We start from the raw sequence: 21354 nt of genomic DNA, 5'->3' as shown, positions 1-21354 counted from the left end.
TGCCAAGGCCTGTGATTTCGTTTGAACCAGTCACCTGCCTAAAAATACTATTTGTGGAGACAAGTAGTCTTAAAATGGCCAGGAGTGAACCGTGCCCCCCAGCTGAGATAGCCTAGCGTGACCGATGGCTGAAATTCCGACTCACGTCTTTACTTCCAAATCCTTCCTTTTCCTGTAATCATGTCTGTTTTCATTCATTTACCTCCCACATAATTCGTTGCTTCAGTTGTCACCTTCGGCATGAGCATATTGCAGTGGTTTCAAAGCTCTCGTGGGAGCAACCCCATCTCGATAAATTTATTGGGCGCTTCTTTTATATTAATACTTCTCAACTACGTTATATATCTTGCTATACAAAGCTGGCGTAGATACCTCGTGGGTCTTTTAGTTCTGTGTCCTATTCAAGAGATATTAACAGCGTTAGCGTGACAAAGAATTCGGTGATAAGCATGGCTGCTTGCCGATGGAGACGTGGATTCCATACAAATGGCCATTAGCACTTGATATCCTCAAGCGGCAATATGATGCATTGCCAGACCAGCGACTACTATTGTTTCAATCCCAGTATTTCGACAAGATCGGACCTAACATGACATTTAAACTGTTTGGAAATCAAGGTTATCTCACTGCCGACCCAAAGAACGTGGAATCTATACTCTCTACGAATTTCGAAGGTATTTACCCAATCCTCATATTCATAAAGTATTGTCTCACACTCAGAAGATTGGTGCCTTGGCTCCCGACGACCTGGTCTCATGCCTATGCTAGGCGAAGGCATTTTCACTCAAGATGGTCGTCCATGGAAGCATTCTCGAGAGTTGCTCCGCCGCCAATTCGTACGAATCCACCGACAAGATTCTAAGATTTTCGATGAACACGTGGAAAACTTGATTTCCAATCTCCGCTCTGCAACTGGAAGTGGCGTGGTAGATCTACAACCTCATCTTTTCCGCTTTACTCTAGCCACTACAACAGCCCTCATCTTCGGAGAACCCGTCTTTGCCTTGCCGGGAGCAGAGACGGATACTTTCGAGAAGGCCTTTGACTATGCCAGCTACATCAGCGCGATCAGACTGCGTCTTGCTGATTTGGAATGGTTATGGAAACCTGCCAAATTCAGGGCAGCGTGTGATGTCGTCAAGGAATATGCATCTCACTTTGTGCAGCTTGCCCTCGACGATATGGAGAAGAATGGTGAGGAAGCTGCATCGGAGAGACATGCGTTTATTCTCGAACTTTACAAGGAGATGCAGGACAAGGTTCTTGTGAGAGATCAATTGGTCCATGTTCTTATTGCTGGGAGGGACACGACGGCATGTTTAATGTCGTGGGCTTTTTTCCCTTCTCGTGCGACATCCCGAGGCTCTTGCAAAACTTCGCAGCGAGATACAACTTGTCACCGGAGGATCACATGAATTGACCCGGGCGAAAATCAGCAAGATGGCCTATCTCCGTTGTGTGATTAATGAATGTGAGTCTAGTCTATCAGCAATCTAATCTCCCAAATTGAGATATATGCTAACGATAACCGCTACCCCCAGCTCAACGATTATACCCGCAACTCCCAGTGAACGTCCGCGTAGCCGCTAAAACAACATTCCTTCCGAGCGGAGGAGGCCCCGATGGCAAATCCCCGGTACTAATACCCAAGAACACAGGGGTTGGCTATTCAGTCTACCACATGCACAGACTAAAGAGCGTTTACGGTGAAGACGCAAACAGTTTCCGTCCCGAGCGATGGCTGGGTACAGAGCTAGATGGCGTTGGTTGGGGATTTATGCCTTTCCACGGAGGGCCGAGGATATGTCTAGGCAGTAAGTGATTTAGGTTATGAGTGTAGTTCGTAGAGCACTTGGAACTAACTAAATTGACAGAGGAATTTGCACTGACAGAAGCTTCGCACGCAATTATACGGATCATTCAGTCTTTCCCTGAGCTCAGATTACCACCTGAAACACCTAGTGTCCCACCTGGCGAGGAGAAGCAAGCTTTGACAATCGTGGTTATGAGTGCAGAGGGATGTAAGGTTTTGCTGGACTGAAAGGGTGATATGTAGATTAGACATCAACGAGGTGTAGAAGTTGAGATTCATGTTACAACTATGGCAGCTGGTTATTTTGATAAGAAGTAAGACTAATAGTGAGCATGATCCAGTCTAATGATCACCCGTTAGTCTCTTCACGGCCTTCCCGGATTGAACTGCGACAAATCTTCCTCCAAAAGCCCCATCATGTACTGATTCCCCCAGAACCAATTTCCCAATTGCGCAGCCGTCCCCAAATCCTGCCCCGGTGCTTGAGATGAATCGACCGGCGCCGAGAAACCACTCACATGCTGCTGTGACAAATCCGCTGAACTAACATGCATGGCAGGATTATCTGTCGGGGGATAACCTTGAGGGTTTACCACCTTGGAATTATCGTTGTTTAGAGGATTTATATGGGTTGGAGGCGCCAGCCCGAGTGCACTGAGATAAACATCGAATTCCTGACCGACCTCAATCAGATTTTCTTGGGCTGCGGCTGCTTGGGGCCGGGTGTTGGCTTCGAAGTAAAGGCGGGCGACGGTGCCGAGCACAGAGCAAAGGGTGTGCAATCGCTCGATAGATTGAGAGAAGGTAGTTAGCGGTTGGAGGGAGGCGATGAACTCTTCGAGTAGGGCGAGGTCGTCGCCGTTGGAGGTTGTTATTATGTTGCAGAATAGTACGATGAAGGGGACGAAGGGGGATAGGAGGATGCCCCTATAGTTCTTTGGTCAGAATATCTCGGTATGAGGGGGTATGGTCATTTCATCAACGATGGCGGGACCCTTTAGGTATGCTAACCAGTGCATGTAGGATGTTTTCGTGAAATTGTCTGTCTCGTTGAGTGCTACAACGCAGTTGCGGTGGACTTCCAGGGCTTCCCGGGCTGTCTCAATGCATTTGGGTATGAAGGTAGCGCCATGGCCTGAGTCTGCTGATGCTGGAATTGCTCGGTAGATCAAGGTCATGATAGCCAGCCGACTGATCTTGTCAGTTGCAAGGTACATAAGGTCTATGTCGGATACTTTAAGATCCGATGACATGAATTTCTACGTGTTTCACATTAGCAACTCTTTCACTCGATCCTATCCCAAACAACGGTAGGGGCGGTACCTCAAACGGCTCCATAACCTTCGACTGCATCTCGGCGGCTAGTCTGTACGCATGTGTGATTCGTTCACTCTCTGGTTTCTGCAGGGCCTCTGGGCTATACAAATATTGATAAACTTCACTCTGGATAATTGCCGATCTAGTCCACCAATTGCAGACGGGTCCCCATGGGTGGGGGATCTCTTCTGGGTTTTCATCTAGCATCGGTAGGCTGATATCGTAATTCTGGATGGATGAAGCACGTCCTAGACGCAGGGACATCATATTCAAAATTGAGTAGACAGTCCAGAATAGAATCTGCTTTTTGCGTTGAACTGGTACGGGGTCATGCTCCATTGAAGTAAGGCGATGATATCCCAGTGTCTGGCAGAGATTCATGGCCGTTGATGCTAGTGTCCAGGCAACGGATGGTTTGGAAATCTCGAGTGCATGCATAGCCTGTGTTTGTAAGTAAGGAAATAAGGATTCCAGATAGAGTATATCTGAACAAAAGACAAAAAGAAAATGGGGGACTGACTCCTAGAGATAACGCCATGATCGAGTCATGGTTTGCAGGCATCAAGATATTCAAATTGGCAAGTGCTGTCTCCAGGTTGTCGCGACACATCTCAATGTAGTGATGGTGCTCTTCTCGCATAGTTACGTCTTTCTCCATGCCACCATACTCGTAGAAAAGGCCGTACATAGTAAAGGTGGTTATAATAAATGCCGCATCGGAGTAATCCTGTATGCAGAAGTAAACTTCACGGCATTTTTCAGTGAAATATTTCACACTGAGGAAGGGGACATAGCCACCAAAGAAAGCAGGTGGATTTTCTAGGTAAGTAAGCACAAACTGTAAACGTCTGTTTGGAATGAACCGTACCTTGAATATTTCTCAGCATATCCAGAACCACTGGCAGAGGCGGCATCTCCAGATCGCGAATGTCGCGTCTCACGCCCAACCTTGCACTCTTGGTGCGAGGTTGACTCCCCTGCAAATCCGCTTCTCGCCGCTGGTTCTGGATCCCGACAAGCTGCTTTAGCGACGAGAGAGCCGCGGTGATCTTCGGACTTGACACAACCTGCGGCGAGCTTTTGGACACAGCAGATTCAAGGAACGCGCTCGCGTAGGCCCCATGGGCAGTAAGAGATGAGCTGCCCTCGAAGCCAGCGCTAGAATCGTGCTCCTCGATAGTACGATTTGCTAGATACAAAGGGCCCTTGGGCTTTACGGAGTTTGGTGTAGTAGATGACGGCTGCGAAGGAGTTGACTTCTGAGGCGAAGGGGCGAAATGAGACTCGCTCCGGTTTGGTGCTGTGAAGCCTTGTGGTTGAGATGTGTTTTTTGCTAGCTGTTGAAGAGTACCTTCAATGCTTGCCAGGCGTTCCTCGATCAAATCAATCTTTTTCTCACTATGCTCAAGTCAATGGTGTCCTGTGATAGGGGCAAGATGCTCATACTATTGATTTGAGATTAAAACCCGCCGCCGGGGCTCTGATGGCTTCTGGCCTTCGCCAGTAGATCGGCATGCGATGCTGGAGCTTCGGCAGTTTGAACATGGGGTGCGCTTATCGCATCGAATCTGTGACAAGGTGAGAATCCAGTCATGACATCCGTGCTACTCGGAGCTGCATACCTTTCGGAGGCGGCATTGATCACACTGGATGCATCCATAATTAATATTTGATTAGTCCAAGTTGTATCTTCGAAGGATTCTTCCAAGATTGCCTTTTCTAAGCTTGCACTTTTTTTTTTGGTTGTGGAGCGACACTTACTGCACGTCGGACCAGCGCGCTTGGCACCTCGCGTCCCTCATGATCAGATCCCTCGTGCTCCATGGATTTCAAGATACCGCGTACCTAGTGTAACATAGGAATTGCTAAAATTAGGTACGAATGAAGCTTCGAATTGTGAGCTCAGGTTTGGGTGTTGCCTTGGCTCGTGCCGTCACCGATCACGTGGTATGCATTTTCTGTAAAAATACGACAGCAGAGACAGATATATACATTGGTGGTGATATATTGAATCTACATGGCTAATATAGATCAGGACCAGACATGGGCAATCATAATATATGATATCTTCATTTAACGTGACCAGTCATGAACGAGAGTGATCCAGCAAACGCAGTGCCTGTTCTATTACTCCAATGGGCACAGCGCGTCCAGCACACTTGAACCAAAAGTGTATAATCAATCTAACTTGCAAGGTGCGGTAGAATATAAACATAAAAACAACCTCAGTTTCCAACACAGAAGGAACGTGGATCTATTTCTTGGGAGGTGCAGGGGGCCACCACGCGCCATCGCTCAACCACACTCCTGTCGGGCTATAAATGCCAGCCTCGGAGCCTCTCAAAAATGCGAATCGGAAGAATAGGTCTTCGGGTTTGTCTTCAGGATCACTATCAGCCAAAAGAACCGAGTTGGAGTCGATTTTGGTGTCCAAGTCACGATTGACCAGACGAGGATTTGTCTGCAGCTCCAGGCCATCATGACCATGGCGGTGCCAGGTAAATTCTCCGCGCTTGTCTTCATCAAGATAACCACGCCAGCGCTCTACATCGTTGAGAAGAACCGAGACGCCGTCCACCGCTAGATCTGCCATGCGCTCATGTTCCCACAGAGCGAATGTGATGTTGCCATTACCGCGCCAAGTGATGTTCGATCCCACCTCTGGCAGGGAGATATTGACGGATGCTGCCGTTATATTGGGATAAGTAGCCCCCCACCAGCCATGGATTCCATCTCCAAGCGGCGCTTGCTCTCCTAAAGCTGCCGGAGTCTCAATGATCGAGGCGAAGCCCCACCGCGCAACTCCGTTGATGAAAAGACCCAGCAGCAGACCCTGGTAGATGAGCGAGGGCCGAGTGGGAAAGGCTGTTCCCGGCATGAGGAGAATGGCGAGGATGTAATGATGAATTCGAAGGCGAAGACCAGGGAGAGGAAGCAAAATCAAGATGATGAGGCCCATGGTACAGTATATCTTCAAATACCGTGGGAGCAGACCTCCCTGACGAATTTGCCACGCCTGACTCAGGACAATCGAGATCACAATTGGGATAACAAGAGCCAATGCCAACTTTGCCCCGGGTTGTTTCTGGATATCCATCGGGGTGAGACGCTGCAGTGGAATCAACCGTGCAAAGGTGTAGTTGTTCAGAGCTCCAATGAAAAGTGGGGGTAGGAAAAGGAACAACTTAGAAAGCTGGTAGATAGGCGAGGAGATTGGCTGCAAAAGCGGCGCTGCACAGAACTTGTAAAGGACGTAGACGACAAACGACGCTGGTAGCAGCCGTGATAGAAGACTAGAGACAAGGTCGGCCAAGAAAGGATACGAGGGTGGGTCTCCAACAAGTCCAGTATGGCAGAATACCATGAAGAATGTACTGAAAAATAGCACGGGCGGCGATGTACAGAAGAGCCACAAAACGCCAACGGCAGCAGCGGTGATTCCGAGAAGTGTCCAGCGTGGATCTGCCGGGCAGCTAGCTTGCGGCGAGGATAGCTGTAGAAAGCTGAAAGCCTTCGGGAAGGTCGACGGGAACCCGGCGGAGAGAATGCCGTGCTGCTTGACTGATGGGAAAGAGTGCGCCGCACCTTCCAGCTTGACAACACCGCAGCCGCCATCGTTCGAAATTGCACCGACATGGATTGCTGCCTGGCAAATAAAGCTATCCGCACGGTAAAGTGCCGCATCTGAGGAATCCGGCTTAGACCCTCCAATCACTAAGCCTTGGTAGTTGTATGTATGATTTCCCACAATGTAAGGCTCCAGCAATTTGGTATCACGGCAATTCGCAGGACACCGGAAGGGAATAGTCGAAGAAGAAAATGGACGGCAGTCGTTTCCGTTAACACCACACCCATTTCCGAACTCCCTAAATCAATTGCATGTTAGTTTTATATCTATGTGGGGTTGTATTTCAGCACGTACCAGAAGTTCGTCGAGCATGACAACGTCTGAGGCTGACCGTACCCTTCGATATAACCGGAAGAACGCGAGTGTAATAAAATCAAAAACCAAGGCAAGAACCAAGATATATAGAGCAGTAATAAGAGTGCAGTCTTAAATTTGCGCTTGGGAAAAAGACGGTCGAAGTATTGAACTGGAAGCTCTTGGACTCGCGGAAACAGTGGTTTCAATAGAAGCATATGCGGTGGATCAGGACCCTTAACCCAATTGGCGGTGGCGCGACCGACCTTTCGGAGCGGTAGCGGCACCCATCCCCAGCGAAATGACTTGGATGACTCCCGCAGCCAGACGGGAAGAGTGCTGCCAGCCTCGACATCCGGCGGCGGGAGGTCTTCGGAAGCCTCGGGATCGTTGAGACGATCATCATCTTCAAGGAGTGGTGGAACATACAGCCTGTCGGCCTCCTCTCGGCCCTCTCCAAACATGGCGAAGTGTTGGCTTGGAGGGAAAGGGTGGTGTAGTTGGAGGAACTAAAGTGAACGTAGCGAACGATGGGGTATAAGGTATGACGGCGGTCGGTGGCTGATGGGCGCTAGCGTTGTGATGGGCCGTGGGGATCTCCGTTGATTGGTATGCAAGACGGAAGATCACCAGGAACGCGACCCTGAAACGAATACAGAGAGATTTAACCGTACTAGGCTTAAATCATGAAGAGATAGAGATATAAATACAAAAAGGCAAAAGTATGGGAAGAAAAGAGAGACGAGGTACGAGATGAGATCTGGGGAAGAGACAGCGAAAGCGGATCCGTCAGGCAGCCAAGGCAGCCAGGCACCCAATCAGAACAACGCGTGACGGGTCCACGGGGTGGCAACACGATCTCTCCGCCCTCCGCCAACAATCTATCTTGAATGATCTTCAATTCGGGAAATTCTACAAGGATTGCACTAATGCAGGGAAAATCTTCGGATGTGATCTGAGCTTTTCAAACTATATCGTCGTTCCATCCGCGGTGTTCGTCCTACGCTGTGTGACAATAAGGCCAGGGATTACAGTCCTGGCACTGAATGACGACGGAAAAGACATGATTGGTGGCGTTCCTAGGGGCTTTCTGAAATTGAAGACCCCATTTCCATCCCTACACTTGCAAATTACTATACTAACAGCCGTTCCCTAGACTCTTATGCCTTGGTCGTAGTATCGACCTCGTTGTCGTCATTCTAATGTTGCTGTTGCCAAAATGACGAGGAGCCCTTGTCCGATCTACGTACGGGTGAAGAGCACCACCATATCAGCGTCCATGGGAACACAAGCTACCCGAATCTACCTATAAATTTTCCACCTAGGTATACTCCCAATAGAGGCAGGCCATGCTTCTTGGTTAAATTAATTCCAAATGGCCTGGGGCAGTCAACCATTTTGGCCATCCCGGCTAGAGATTAAGGCAACGCAGACATGAAAAAGGATATTGAAAAGAGATCCAAAAAGAGACTTTCCGATTATACTTGAAAAAAAATGATACTAAGGATGATATCTGAAATGGCTCACTTGGGTGTAAATAACTTCTTGTTTAGTATAAATAGGTGTCTGTTAAGCTCATCCATATAGTACGACCCTAACAGACCCTTTGCAAGCAAATAGACGCGTTGGAGCTCATAGCATATACAGGTATACATTGAGGGCAAGCAAGCAAAACCCAACAGGCCCAGTCTCCTCGCTTCGAAGATAATAACCCACCCCACTTCTCCGGATGTTGACTTTGCAAAACTGTTGACCAATTCTTCTGTGTAGCGCAGTTGTGAAATCCTTGGCTGATCCTATCTCATGTAGGGATTGATTCCCTATCCTAATATATACCCCTGCCAAATAATAAGCAAGGCCACATTGAGTGCTCATCTCCAACAATTCTCGATATCATCAGGTACGAACATGTACATCAGTTACATTATACTTACCACATCAAAATGTCGGAGCATGACGTCCGGCATACCGGGGGATTTATTTATTAATCCTACACATTTTTGTAATTAATGTTATGTAATCATGGCTCCATATAAATTGTACCAAGAGCCGATACAGAAATACAGAGAGTTGAATACCACTGATTGGACCCCTACATTTACAATACAGACCAATCCGACACAAAATCGGTGCCTTGGTGCCTGGATGCCTGAATAAACTGTGGGGTCAACCCTTGCTCACAAATAATTAAACCCTCACCCCGCACGAGCATTGAGGTCTCCAACCGGCACAATGCCTCTAATCCCCGAGAACCAAGACCTTGCCGAAGAAATCGAAGCCGTAAATGCTATCTACGAGCCAGACACAATAACCGTAACCCGCACAACCCCAGCAAACGCGACAACCAAAAACACAATCGACCTAGGAAGTCCCGCGCACTCCAACAGCAACACTCATACCACAGTGGTCACCCTCCAAATCCCAGAACAACAACATCTATCCTTCATTATCGGCTTCGAAGCCTCATACCCAGACTCCCGACCCACCGTACTGGGAACAGCATCAACCGCCGCACGCGGGGAAGGCAAGATCGCCATCGATGTGTTGGAGGATATCGTACAACGGACCTGGCAGGCCGGCGCCGTGTGTCTATTCGATATAATCAGCGAAGCGGTCGTCGTATTTCCAGAATTGAGTATCGGGCAAGACGATGCCGGGGACTCGTCTACTCAGACACCGACTGTCGATGCGTCGACTGCCACAGACGCCTTTGAAGCTCTGTCCCTGCGCGACGCGTTCGGCCTCGACGCCCCGCCCGAATGGATCCTCTCAGACGTGGTCTCCGAGAAAAAATCGGTTTTCGTGGGCCGTGTTGCCCGTGTTACTTGTCTTGCGCAGGCGCAGGCTTTTATTGATCATCTTACGGCTACGGATCGGAAGGTTGCGGCCGCGACGCATAATATTAGTGCTTGGCGCATTCGGCAGAAGAAGGCTGGGGATGGGGAGGGTGAGACTGTTGTTCAGGATTATGATGATGATGGGGAGACTGCTGCTGGAGGTCGGTTGCTGCATGTTATGCAGTTAATGGATGTGTGGAATGTTGTGGTTGTTGTTACGCGATGGTATGGCGGCATTCAACTTGGTCCGGCGCGGTTCCGGATCATTAATGATGTTGGTCGGGATGCTTTGGTTAAGGGCGGGTTTACGAAGGAGAAGGAGGAGGCTGCGGGTGCAGAGAAAGGGAAGAAGAAGGGGAAGAAATGAAGGGAATAGTGATCTCTCTGATGACTTTGGATGCTGGAAAGTCCCTGGACATGAATTCATTCACATGGAGAATTTTGGCCCGTGCGAGATGGATAGCATGAAACACCCGAGCTTGTATGACCAGGGTGCTTGATGGAACCCCAAGCAGGCATCAATCGCGCTAAAACTGCGGATACAACCTTCCTTCTTGGAAAGTGTCGGGGACTTTATGCCTATCCTACGAGTTACCGCACTGGGAAAATGGTGTTACCCATTAAAGCGCTGGCTGCAGACTACTGTCGACAAGCAATGCTTGAATTTCATCGAACACAGAAAAATCCCCACCTGAATCCTGCGAGCTGGGAGCCACAGCGGCATCATTGGGCAGTTTCACGGCTCACATGCAGGGCTGTCGAGTCTGCTTTAGCGCTCACGACTTGGTTAATGTGATATGTGTGTAGCACACCGGTCTAAGTAGGCAACTTGGAACCGCAGCAAGCGACAGAAAATCGATGTTTTGGCAAATCTACCTTAAATGTGTTGGATAGAAAGAGTTGATAATTCACGCTATCGAACAAATCCAAATCAGGCACTTGCCATGTACTACATGTAGTTTTCCAGGGCACATTGACTACATATATGCTTAGTCAACACAGCTCACTGCAGGGTGCCCAGGTGTTCTTATAAACAACATGCTTTAGATCTGTAATTACACATTATATTGGACCTGGATGTCATTTCACTGAAACCCGCTAACTTTATTTGTATATTAGGCTGCGGTATTATTATTATGATGACTTGTCTCGTTTCATCTCCATTGGCTGGTCCTAAGGTTTGGCGGTATCTATTATAGAATATGAGGTCTCGAGTAACGACTGACGTATGTAGAAGATGAAAACATGTGTGCTATATGGCCGCTCTCATGCGAACTGTCATGCGAACTGTCATGCGAACTGTCATGCGAACTGTCATGCGAACTGTCATGCGAACTGTCATGCGAACTGTTATTGGAGCATCTCATGCCCAATTCTAAGGATATACGTACTGTGGGCGCTTAGGGCAAAACAGTCATTCATACACGGACAAAGAACGGAGAGTGCTACGTCGATGATTTTATTACAATAATAGGCCATATGTTTAATTTCCATCAAGTAATAAGGAGTAGCATTGGAAGAATGGTGCACAGGGGGGAGTTTGTAATATACTAAGCCGATATATATATATATATATAGTTATATATATAGTTCGATTTGTCAAGGCAAACCCACCAGATACTACCCTCATATACGACGGACTAACGGACGAGTCACAGCGACGCCAGGTACAAACCTTGAGGTTGCATCTCTCAGATTTCATTTTCGAAATCGCAAACACAGGTTCCCATCCTAGTTCTAGGCTAGGCCAGCCGAGTATTGCGGTCTGTTCGAAATTACAGGGAGTTAACTCGGTGATTCTCATTTACGAGCTTTGGGGTGTAGATGCTTCTTTAGGGAAACTAGAAAATAGGCTTTTGTGCTCCATACAAAGTATATTTTAGTCGCTTCCATATAGTTTCTAGCGGAGATAGAATCCGCCAAGTACATTTGGTGGAGCTGTGGCCTAACCGAGATGATCCTGGGCCACGCCTTTAAAATTACAATGTAGTATGCTTGACATCGCTATAGAGATATTGGAAATCAAATTTGACACATTCCATTCGGAGATGTCACACTTTAATCATATGTACCTGGTTTCATATGTACCTGGTTGAACTCGCTTTCTAAACCTCGAGACTTGGCAAAGGGGGAAAGACTTTTGTACCGAGTACCCCACACATAAGTGCCGGTGTGAGATAGATTGGATGAAGACTGGACCGAGGATGTCCACTTCGGATGACATGTTCTGGTTTCACTGCGTCATAGGTTTGGGTACAAGTCGCCAGAGCTAACGATGAACACAATGTTATAGGTAGTACGGAGGTGAACATGAAACACGCCTGTCGACGTTCGTAATTAGTAACCTTGGAAGCAAGAGGGAAAAAAAAACCAGGGCGGCTACAACGACAGCCAATCCATCGAAAGTTTGAGTGCCAGCGGTTGATGGTGCGACAATCCAGGGGGTGGGAAAGTCTTGTACCTTGCAGTCTGTGCGGTGTGGTTGGCTCTTCTCCAGCCGCCCATCGCCCCAGTTCAGCGGGTATCGAGCTGTCTCTCGGGTCTTCCTACTGGTCATCTTTTCGTTTTGAACTGTTCAGCTTTTCACCGTCTAAACATCCGAACCTCAGTGGACAAAATGGAAAAAAATGACTTCTGAAACATCCCCTCTCCTCCTTGGCCTTCCCCACCCTCCAGGTCTGTGGATATACACACAATCGATCGACCAAGCGGATGTCTCTGCATTTTCGGAGATCACACCAAGTGTGTCTGGTTAATTGCCATGCACGTAGCATCGGGCCATTCAGAGGCTGAGACTCGGAATTTTCGAGATGCCTGAAGGGCCCGAGAGTAACCCCATGTCTGTATATATAATCCCTGAGGCCAATGTTGCATGGCTTTTTCTTTCTTTTCTTCTTTAGTACATTCCCTTCTCTTCTTTTCTTACTTCTATCGATTCGGCATTCAGGCTAGACCTGTGTCACTTTCCTTTTTTGCTTGATCTTTTTGCCTGTGGCAAAATATCATACATTCCTTTTTTGAAACCCACGTTTTGATACGAATATAAAACAAAGCGGCTATCGCTATTGTTCATCAACAAAGAGATATTGAAAATAGCATCCGACAAAATTTGAATCAGTTTGTTTCATTCACTCTGACACAAAGGTATTGTCTTGTTGCCTTTGTTTTGTCGTTGCGTCCGATCTATATCCGTCTGGTCTATTGTGGGAGATGTATGGTCTATTGTTGAGACGCTATCTGCCTTGCCTACAATAGACCCCTCAATGAGACTGTCCGATATATATATACTCCTAAACATCTCATCTTGTCTCTCACATTTCCAAGTCTCTCATCAGCAACGCTAACATTCCACTACAAGATCCATTCCTTTTGACATCTGATTCCATTCGTCTGGCACGAATCGAGTCCATTTGCAACATTTATCTGTCGAACAACATCTCCAACAACCCCAAAAGTTCAATCATCCAAGATGTTCATCACCTCCAAAGTGATCGCTGCCCTGATGGGTGCCTCCATGGTTAACGCCCACATGATCATGAGCAGCCCCACTCCTTACAGCAAGGACAGTCTCAACAACTCGCCTCTGGCAGCAGACGGCAGTGACTTCCCCTGCAAGCTTCGCGACAACGCCTTCGAGGCCCCCTCCACCGAGACAATCATCGCCATCGGCGAGTCCCACCCTCTGTCCTTTGTCGGCAGCGCCACCCACGGCGGTGGTTCCTGCCAGATCAGTCTGACCACCGACCTAAAGCCCTCCAAATCCTCCGAGTGGAAGGTCATCAAGTCCTTCGAGGGCGGCTGCCCCGCCAATGTCGACGGCAACATGTCCGGCGGTCCCGACGTCACCGACCCTTACTCTTTCAACTTTACCATCCCCGACGGCATCTCCGCTGGCAAATACACCCTCGCCTGGACCTGGTTCAACCGCATCGGCAACCGCGAGATGTACATGAACTGCGCTCCCATCACTGTGTCGGGTGGCTCCTCCAAGCGCTCCCCTGAGGAACTCGAGAGACGCGCTGCTAGCTTCCCTCCCATGTTCGTCGCAAATATCAATGGCTGCACTACCCCGGAAAGTGTCGATATCCGCTTCCCTCAGCCAGGTGATATTGTCGAGTATGACGGTGAACCTGCCAACCTCGCAAAGGAGGGCTCTGAGGCTTGCACCGGTACCGCCACCTTCGGCGGCTCCGGTGATACTGCCTCGAGCTCTTCTAGCTCTGGCTCAGACTCTGGCTCCAGCTCATCTGGTTCGGCTTCCCCTGCCTCTTCCTCTGTCCCCGCAGAGAGCGCCTCCACCGCACCCGCCTCAGTATCCGTGACTCCAGTCCCAGAAGCTACTCCATCGAGCTCACCCGCCGAGACCGAGCCTGAGCCCACATCTTCTTCAGCAACCGCCCCAGCTCCAGTGACAACCTCTTTGTCCTCCGGCTCTGGATCCGCCTCCAGCTCCAGCTCCGGTGCTTTGACGGGTAGCTGCAATACCGAGGGCCAGTGGAACTGCATTTCAGGCACTTCTTTCCAGCGCTGTTCTTCTGGCACTTGGTCCGTCGTCCAGCAGATGTCGACCGGCACGCAGTGCAATGCTGGTCAGAGCGCGGAGCTTGTTGTCACTGCCAGCAGAAAGGCACGTCATGTCTCAAGTATGCGCTTCCGCAACCGTGCATTCGGTGCTCACCACGCCCATGCGCTTAGCTAGATACGCAACGTGATCCGCTAGCTTCGGATGTTGTGCACCTTTTTCCATCTCTGAATGGTTTTATGGTTTTCTTTTTTTCTCTTGTTCTTTCTTTTCTGCTAGGCTGGCCCTTTTGCTCTTCGGTGCATTATATTTCCCTTTCTTCCTGTATATTTAGGAGATGAGACTAGGAAAATAGGACATCTCAAGGTTTCGATATAAAGATATCCTTTTTGCATACCGCGTGGCTCGATGTTGTATGTCAGTAGTCTGTAGATTAGTGTTATTCAAACAACACTGTTGTTTGTTTCCCAATAACAGAGACCTAGTAAGGGAAAGGGTGTGAGCTGTAAGAATAACCATTTGGGCACTTCTCAACCATCATAGCTTCAATGGGTCTTCATGAATTCCTTGTCCCCGATGGAGGATATCCCACTCAGGGGAGCTGCAGAGGTAAAGAGTTAACACCACCTCCAGCATGGTTTCCTTGAGCCTTTTGGTTGCATCTTGGTTTATGTTGCCCAGATGAACTTGTTCAATGAGATGTTTACTATGTAAATCGCGCCTGCCAGAGACAGACCCACTTGTGGACCACACGTGATAGCTCCGATTAGATAATGGTTATATGCGTGTATACGCTAGTCCACATATGGCAGGAAGGGCTTAGGGTTCGCCGCCCCACCGCATTTTCTCACTAAGCGAAAAAATCCACACCCAGTTGTGAAGCCCCCCGACTCAGAGAGATTGGATCTTCAACCTCACCTCGACACCGACCAGCAACAATGGCCTCCCGCCCGACTGTCTCGATCGCCACGGCTGCGGGCAAGCCCTCCGGGGCCTCCCACCCCCTTCCCACTGTGTTCTCTGCTCCTATCCGCCCGGATATTGTCCAGTATGACTCGCCAAAAACCTTGAAGGATTCATAAATCGATGGAGGGGAAGTGCTGACCGTCGCTCTACAGGCATGTTCACACTGGTATGGCCAAGAACAAGCGCCAGCCCTACGCCGTGAGCGAGAAGGCTGGTGAACAGACCTCCGCTGAGTCCTGGGGTACCGGTACGTTAATTGGCACATTTTTTTCGAGATTGGAAGAATCGGATCCGAATTTGCGAAAAATTTGCGATTATCGAATTTTTCACCATGGAGAACAATAACTAACTAGACTGTTTCCCATTGAATAGGTCGTGCTGTCGCCCGTATCCCCCGTGTCTCCGGTGGTGGTACTCACCGTGCCGGTCAGGCTGCCTTCGGTAACCAGTGTCGTTCCGGTCGTATGTTCGCCCCTACCAAGGTCTGGCGCAAGTGGCACCAGAAGGTCAACGTTGGCCAGCGGTATGTTGAATCCGATTGAACGAATTGAACTAGAGAATGCAGAGGAACTAATAAATCGCCCGTCTACAGTCGTTTCGCTACCGCCTCCGCTCTGGCTGCTTCTGCCTCCCCCGCTCTGCTCTTCGCCCGCGGTCACCGTGTCGCCAACGTCCCCGAGGTTCCCCTCGTCGTTGAGTCCAAGGCCGTTGAGTCCCTGAACAAGACCAAGGCTGCCGTTGCCCTCCTCCAGGCTGTCGGTGCCGGTCCCGATCTCGTCAAGGTCCAGAAGTCCCGCAAGATGCGCGCTGGTAAGGGTAAGCTCCGTAACCGCCGCTTCCGCCAGCGCCGCGGACCCCTGGTTGTCTACAACCCCGAGACCGACGGCAAGGACCTCGTCAAGGCCTTCCGCAACATCCCCGGTGTCGAGACCTCGCCCGTCTTCTCCCTCAACCTCCTCCAGCTCGCCCCCGGTGGCCACCTCGGTCGCTTCGTCATCTGGACCTCCTCCGCCTTCCAGGCCCTCGACCAGGTCTACGGCACCACCACCAGCCCCTCGGCTCTCAAGCGGGATTACCTCCTGCCCTCCAACCTGGTTGCCAACGCTGACCTCACCCGTCTCATCAACTCTTCCGAAATCCAGTCCGTCCTCCAGGCTCCCAAGGGTGAGGCTCGCACCAAGCGCGTCAACGTCCAGAAGAAGAACCCCCTCCGCAACAAGCAGGTCATGCTCCGCCTCAACCCCTACGCCGCTGCCTACTCCAAGCAGAAGCTTGGACAGCAGTCCGTCGAGGGTGGCAAGCCTACTGCTCCTGCCGAGTCCTTCATCAACACTCTCTACGAGAACTAAGCGGGTCTTTCTTTGCCCCTCTGCTATTTCTTTGTTAACTGTGTTTCCGTTGGCAAAATGGTAGTCAGCAAAAATGAATCAATGCCTTTTTTGCAATACCCATGGGTCTATTTGGAGTAGTAATGTGATCGGTTTCCGTGTTTATCTAATTGACCCTCGAATTCTTTGTATCTTGCATGGTAAGTTGTGTAGATGTAGATGGGTCAAGGGGTTTGGTCTTTGTAGATAGCTGTTTGGTCTGTCAGACTTTGCTATCTTTGCAAGATCATTTTTACATGGATGGATGTGGACGTGGATGTGTCAATGCTTCCGCTGATCATATCTGTTTCGAATCGAGTATTATAACTGCGTTTTTCCAAAGCTTAATACGAAGAACTAGATCCAGTTCTTTTCCATGGCCATTTTAGGCTTGCAGGCTAAGAGTGTGAGGATGGGTGGTTTTCCTATTAAGACCCTTCCCTCACTCCTCGCTTCGATCGCCACCAGGGTATTTCTATCGGAATCGAATACTTATCTATTGTAGTGTACCGGTTGCCGACCCGGCATCTCTATCTCGTTGCTGGCAACTCGCCCGGTTATACTTCGTGGTTGCGGGGTGTACTCGCCGCAAAATCACGCGCCTGACTCTTTACAACAGAATAAGAGAGAACCTCGTCTTTTTTCTTTCGTAAAACCAATTAACTTCTATATCATTTACACTGTTGTCCTTATCAGAAGCTAGTTATAATCTGGAATGATAGTTATCCTGGACTAAATGAAAGAAAGTTTAAAAAATATATATTTACATATAGATATGATAATCTCCTATCTGGTAAATATTTTACCCCACCATCGGTAAAAAATATGTTAATTATTTCATTTTAAAATGAATTATTTCGAATATTCGAGTATATATGTACTAGATGGTTGATTCCATGATGATCAGCAGTGTGCACGAAGTTCTACCCAACCTGGGAAGGACCGGGCAGATGCATATAAAAAGTCAATTTTGTCCAAAAACCATGGATAGAGATGCGGCTCTCACTGAAGGTTTGAAGTCTGTCTGGTATAGTCAAACCTGTACGCTACCTAGATAGCTCGATCTATAAACCTCCATCGATCCTGGACAAAATATTGGAGCATATGTGACGAAAGGTCAGCTGAAATATCACATGCCACAAGCCTCCCCACAACCCGAGCTAGTACCTAGGCATAAACTATAAACCCAATGCAGGCACCTGGAAGCCATTCTAATTAATTCATGCATGATCCTAGGTACGCCGGGCAAGGTCGAGTGAAACATACATCATGGCTTGTTCAACTAGCGCGAGCGGTTCCTGACATGACAGCCACGCCATAATATATTGATTAGCGCCTGCGGGCATTGGTCATTGATACTCGGCATTTAGAGAGGTCTACGATTATTGGCTATTGCGGCTCGGTATTCAAAGAGGAATAGCAATTCGAAAAGAAAAAGGCGATTGAAGCATTACGCAAGCTGAGATGAAACACGGGATATTGTACGGAGTAATTAGATAAAGAAGCATTTGAACATGTCTTGTTCCGCAGCTTCACATGTCACTGTCTGCAATATAATTGACTTTTCGTGTGCCCCATTCGTTCCTCGGAAATCCGTAGCTTCCTAGACATAGGCACTCCGCAGGGCGTTAGAAACTCCGTATGGCGTTAGAAAGTCAACAATGACACGGAGTATACGGAGTAGAAAATAAAGTTTACCCGGTGTCCTTTCGTTTTAAGTTTAATGTATGCACCCTGCATGCGAACTCGTGTACAACATACAACATATCAGCCCTGGAAGTTGAGCCCTCCAGGGCTATGTATAATATCACGGAGTATAAGACAAGTGGCCCGGAGACTCCGATCCCAAAACCGATGATCTTTTAACCGAAATACCGTTTTGGCCGCCAGGCACCGGAGATCAGGGACGTGCAATGGCGGATTGCCAAGAACACCGCTAGGGTCCGCGGCTGATACTCGGAGGCACTTGGGAGTCCGTGATCTTACGTCAGTTGAAGAGCTTTTTTTCACTTCTGCATGTTGATGTTATTAATTAGATTGATTGGGAGGCCACTAGCTTCACTAGGACTGTATTTTGGCTGTGTGTTGATAGTTAGAGGGTATTTCATCTTCAACAACGTTCTGTTTGAGGTCTCACGTTGTACACGTAAAGTCTATCTGCATTTAGGACTGGATCCATGGATACATAGTAGGTATTACATAAAAGTGCTAGGGTTTGCCCAGGTATAGATGTACTAGTGTTCTATCAAGTATTTCAAGGTGATTGTATGTATTCCCTCTAGTACTCCGTAAAGTTAGACTCTTATGCAACATCGATCAGGAACATACATATTAGCCGAGAAATAAAAAGGTTCAAGCGGTACGATCGGAGGGTAAAATCTCCGACGCCGCGAAGAAGCAAAGATAAAAAAAATAAAAAAAATGAAATGAAAAGCAAAACGTCCAAAGAGCGGTCTCGGCAAGATCAACCGAACAGATAAGCTGCACGAGTAAGGAGAAAACCCCCCCTCCCCCCCAAATGGAACCTTGTACATGGGTACATAAACGCCCGGGTCTCGTGCTGGACTCTATTCGTAGATCACAGAGCGGATGTCTAAGTATAGTCATGTCTCACTTGAACACCTAATACGAATCGGTTCAGGGGTGCAACGCATGTTGGTGCTATCGGGAGTCAATCCGACACTAATGCCGCTGCAAAACATATTGCAGTAGTAATGTTGTAATACATTAGTTTCCAAGAGGGAATAGAACACGGTGGCTTTATGGGATGATATCTTTTTCTTACGCATAGAATTGGGAAGTGTTTTCTTTTTTCCCCCACGCGTATTACGCGATGATATACATGTACTTCGTACCTCGTCCGTTTTACGTATAAACAGCCGAATAAACTGAATGAACTGAATAATGTCAATTACCTAATGTGGATCAATATAGTTACGGATTGTCTCAAGCCCTTATATATAAGTGATCTAATTGGGCTTTCCGACGGATTAATCCTCCGCTCATCCCATTTTTTTGGGAGTCTTCGGTATTTATTCGGAGAAACTCAAATCCCGTGAAAAGGAGATTCAATGGAGGAATTGACTTCTCTAAAGTGCCGAGTTTGGAGGTTGATAAACGGCGAAATCCCGAACTCCGGGTAACCCGCGTCATTTTATCTCGGGCCTTTCCTAGAAGAGAAAACGCACACTCCAGGGGCTGAGTCCAAACCAGACGACGATCCCGGAGGCTTGCAGATCAGATCGCCAGAAATTGAGACATACATCCTTCGTAAGTACGTGGTCAATTCCAGAGTTGCATCGCCGTTGAACCAGGATTTCAAGTGGGCCTTGAAAGACTAGGGTTCCTTGAATAAAGAATATATATGGTAATTTTTCCACTCCGTGGTCCGCAACCTTGGGGAATTCCCCATAACCTGATAGAAAGTTCTTTTTTTTTGGCATCTATGTATTTTCTCCGATCGGTACGGAGTACGGAGTAAGATAACCTCAGACGGTCTCGGCTTTAGCTCTTTATAGAGTATAGTAGTTCGAATGTGGGAGATATTTAACCCGGTGCAAAACCAGTAGCCCACTCCACTTGCGGACCATCAGGTCGATCCTCACCAGGCTATCCAAAAGTAAGATAGATAAGCCCTGCGGCCCCGACGCTGGGAAGGAGGATTTTCCCGTCTAGGCATCGAATCACCTACGCCACCATCCGGCCGAAGCCTAAAAGACCCACTGTGCAGGATAGTATTTTCTAAGCTCACTGGATTTTTTTCCTTTTTCTCTGCTTAATCCTGCGAATTTTTAGCTTTAGAACTATATAAATCTTGCAGAGCTATATATTCATATGGAGTGGTAAAAGAACTCCTCTGCTTACTTTGTCCGGAGTACTCCGTAGAGGTCGTATCCGTAACCACGTAAATGTACTTCGTATGTAACTAGTTAAATGTATATTGCACATGTTCGTTAATCCTAGCAAACCCCGAAAGTCCTCTATTGGTGCACGTCTCGCTTGAATGTCTAGGGCATGAGATTGGTCATTCTGTAGAAGACGTATTGCAGAGTGGGTATAGACCTTTGCATCTAAAAGGTTATCACGAATATGTACGGAGGATGTACGGAGTACGGAGTACTAATGTGGTATCCTTGATCCCTGTGAAGGATTCGCCATTTAATATAAGGATGCGGTAGTAGAGCGGATGAACCGGGGGAATATTCGGGGAGATTTCCACATTTTTCCCCTATGTTTTTCGTATATTTTCCAAGAGACGGAGTATGTACGGAGTACTCCCCCCACTGGGGAGCACGTCTATAATTGCCGTTAGGACAACGATTCCCGACGCCATTTCTCTGTAATCCAAGTTTGAAGACTCAATGCCGATGTCATGTATCCACTCTAAATAATATACAGTTTTTTTTTTTTAAAAAAAAACAATAAAAATTAAATTCTTTAATTTACTTAATTAACTTAATATACTTAATTTCCTTTTCTGAACTAACCATCTAGTATAGAGACCATCGGACACACCCTATTCCTAATATGGCGCCTTTGGAGCCGCCTAAACCAAAAGGGTTCGAACTGTCTCATTTCATTTTTTTCTGTGTTGACGTGGAGAAATCGAT

At 48.0% G+C, this 21354-nt stretch overlaps 6 protein-coding genes across 6 annotated transcripts; 4 read left to right on the top strand and 2 right to left on the bottom strand.

The window, feature by feature from the left end:
- Nucleotides 1-463: 463 nt before the first annotated feature.
- N7487_000261 (cytochrome P450) lies at nucleotides 464-2041 on the top strand (the record flags this gene model as incomplete). The annotated part of the gene is made up of 5 exons (XM_056868010.1): nucleotides 464-674; nucleotides 721-1327; nucleotides 1383-1471; nucleotides 1542-1814; nucleotides 1875-2041. 5 exons carry the CDS (start codon nucleotides 464-466, stop codon nucleotides 2039-2041), a joined length of 1347 nt encoding a protein of 448 aa, XP_056732794.1.
- Nucleotides 2042-2178: 137 nt separating this feature from the next.
- On the bottom strand, nucleotides 2179-4954 carry N7487_000260 (uncharacterized protein; the record flags this gene model as incomplete). The annotated part of the gene is made up of 8 exons (XM_056868009.1): nucleotides 2179-2740; nucleotides 2825-3072; nucleotides 3137-3571; nucleotides 3651-3949; nucleotides 3999-4528; nucleotides 4577-4698; nucleotides 4753-4776; nucleotides 4892-4954. 8 exons carry the CDS (start codon nucleotides 4952-4954, stop codon nucleotides 2179-2181), a joined length of 2283 nt encoding a protein of 760 aa, XP_056732793.1.
- Nucleotides 4955-5384: 430 nt separating this feature from the next.
- On the bottom strand, nucleotides 5385-7561 carry N7487_000259 (LCCL domain-containing protein; the record flags this gene model as incomplete). Its single annotated transcript, XM_056868008.1, has 2 exons — nucleotides 7053-7561; nucleotides 5385-6996 (listed from the first exon to the last, which is right to left on the bottom strand). The coding sequence occupies exons 1-2, from the start codon at nucleotides 7514-7516 to the stop codon at nucleotides 5385-5387; spliced, it is 2076 nt and encodes a 691-aa protein (XP_056732792.1). The 5' UTR covers nucleotides 7517-7561.
- A 1723-nt stretch (nucleotides 7562-9284) lies between these two features.
- Nucleotides 9285-10256, top strand: N7487_000258 (IMPACT family protein; the record flags this gene model as incomplete). Its single annotated transcript, XM_056868007.1, has 1 exon — nucleotides 9285-10256. One exon carries the CDS (start codon nucleotides 9285-9287, stop codon nucleotides 10254-10256), a length of 972 nt encoding a protein of 323 aa, XP_056732791.1.
- Nucleotides 10257-13358: 3102 nt separating this feature from the next.
- N7487_000257 (lytic polysaccharide monooxygenase AA11 family protein) lies at nucleotides 13359-14588 on the top strand (the record flags this gene model as incomplete). Its single annotated transcript, XM_056868006.1, has 1 exon — nucleotides 13359-14588. One exon carries the CDS (start codon nucleotides 13359-13361, stop codon nucleotides 14586-14588), a length of 1230 nt encoding a protein of 409 aa, XP_056732790.1.
- Nucleotides 14589-15266: 678 nt separating this feature from the next.
- Nucleotides 15267-16756, top strand: N7487_000256 (60S ribosomal protein uL4). Its single transcript, XM_056868005.1, has 4 exons — nucleotides 15267-15459; nucleotides 15530-15624; nucleotides 15750-15900; nucleotides 15970-16756. Exons 1-4 carry the CDS (start codon nucleotides 15350-15352, stop codon nucleotides 16724-16726), a joined length of 1113 nt encoding a protein of 370 aa, XP_056732789.1. The 5' UTR covers nucleotides 15267-15349; the 3' UTR covers nucleotides 16727-16756.
- Nucleotides 16757-21354: the final 4598 nt, after the last annotated feature.

Source organism: Penicillium crustosum (assembly GCF_028827405.1).
Source record: "Penicillium crustosum strain IBT 35664 chromosome Unknown utg000001l_segment0_segment0, whole genome shotgun sequence".
NCBI lineage: Eukaryota > Fungi > Ascomycota > Eurotiomycetes > Eurotiales > Aspergillaceae > Penicillium > Penicillium crustosum.
This window is presented reverse-complemented; position numbering and strand designations above follow the sequence as displayed.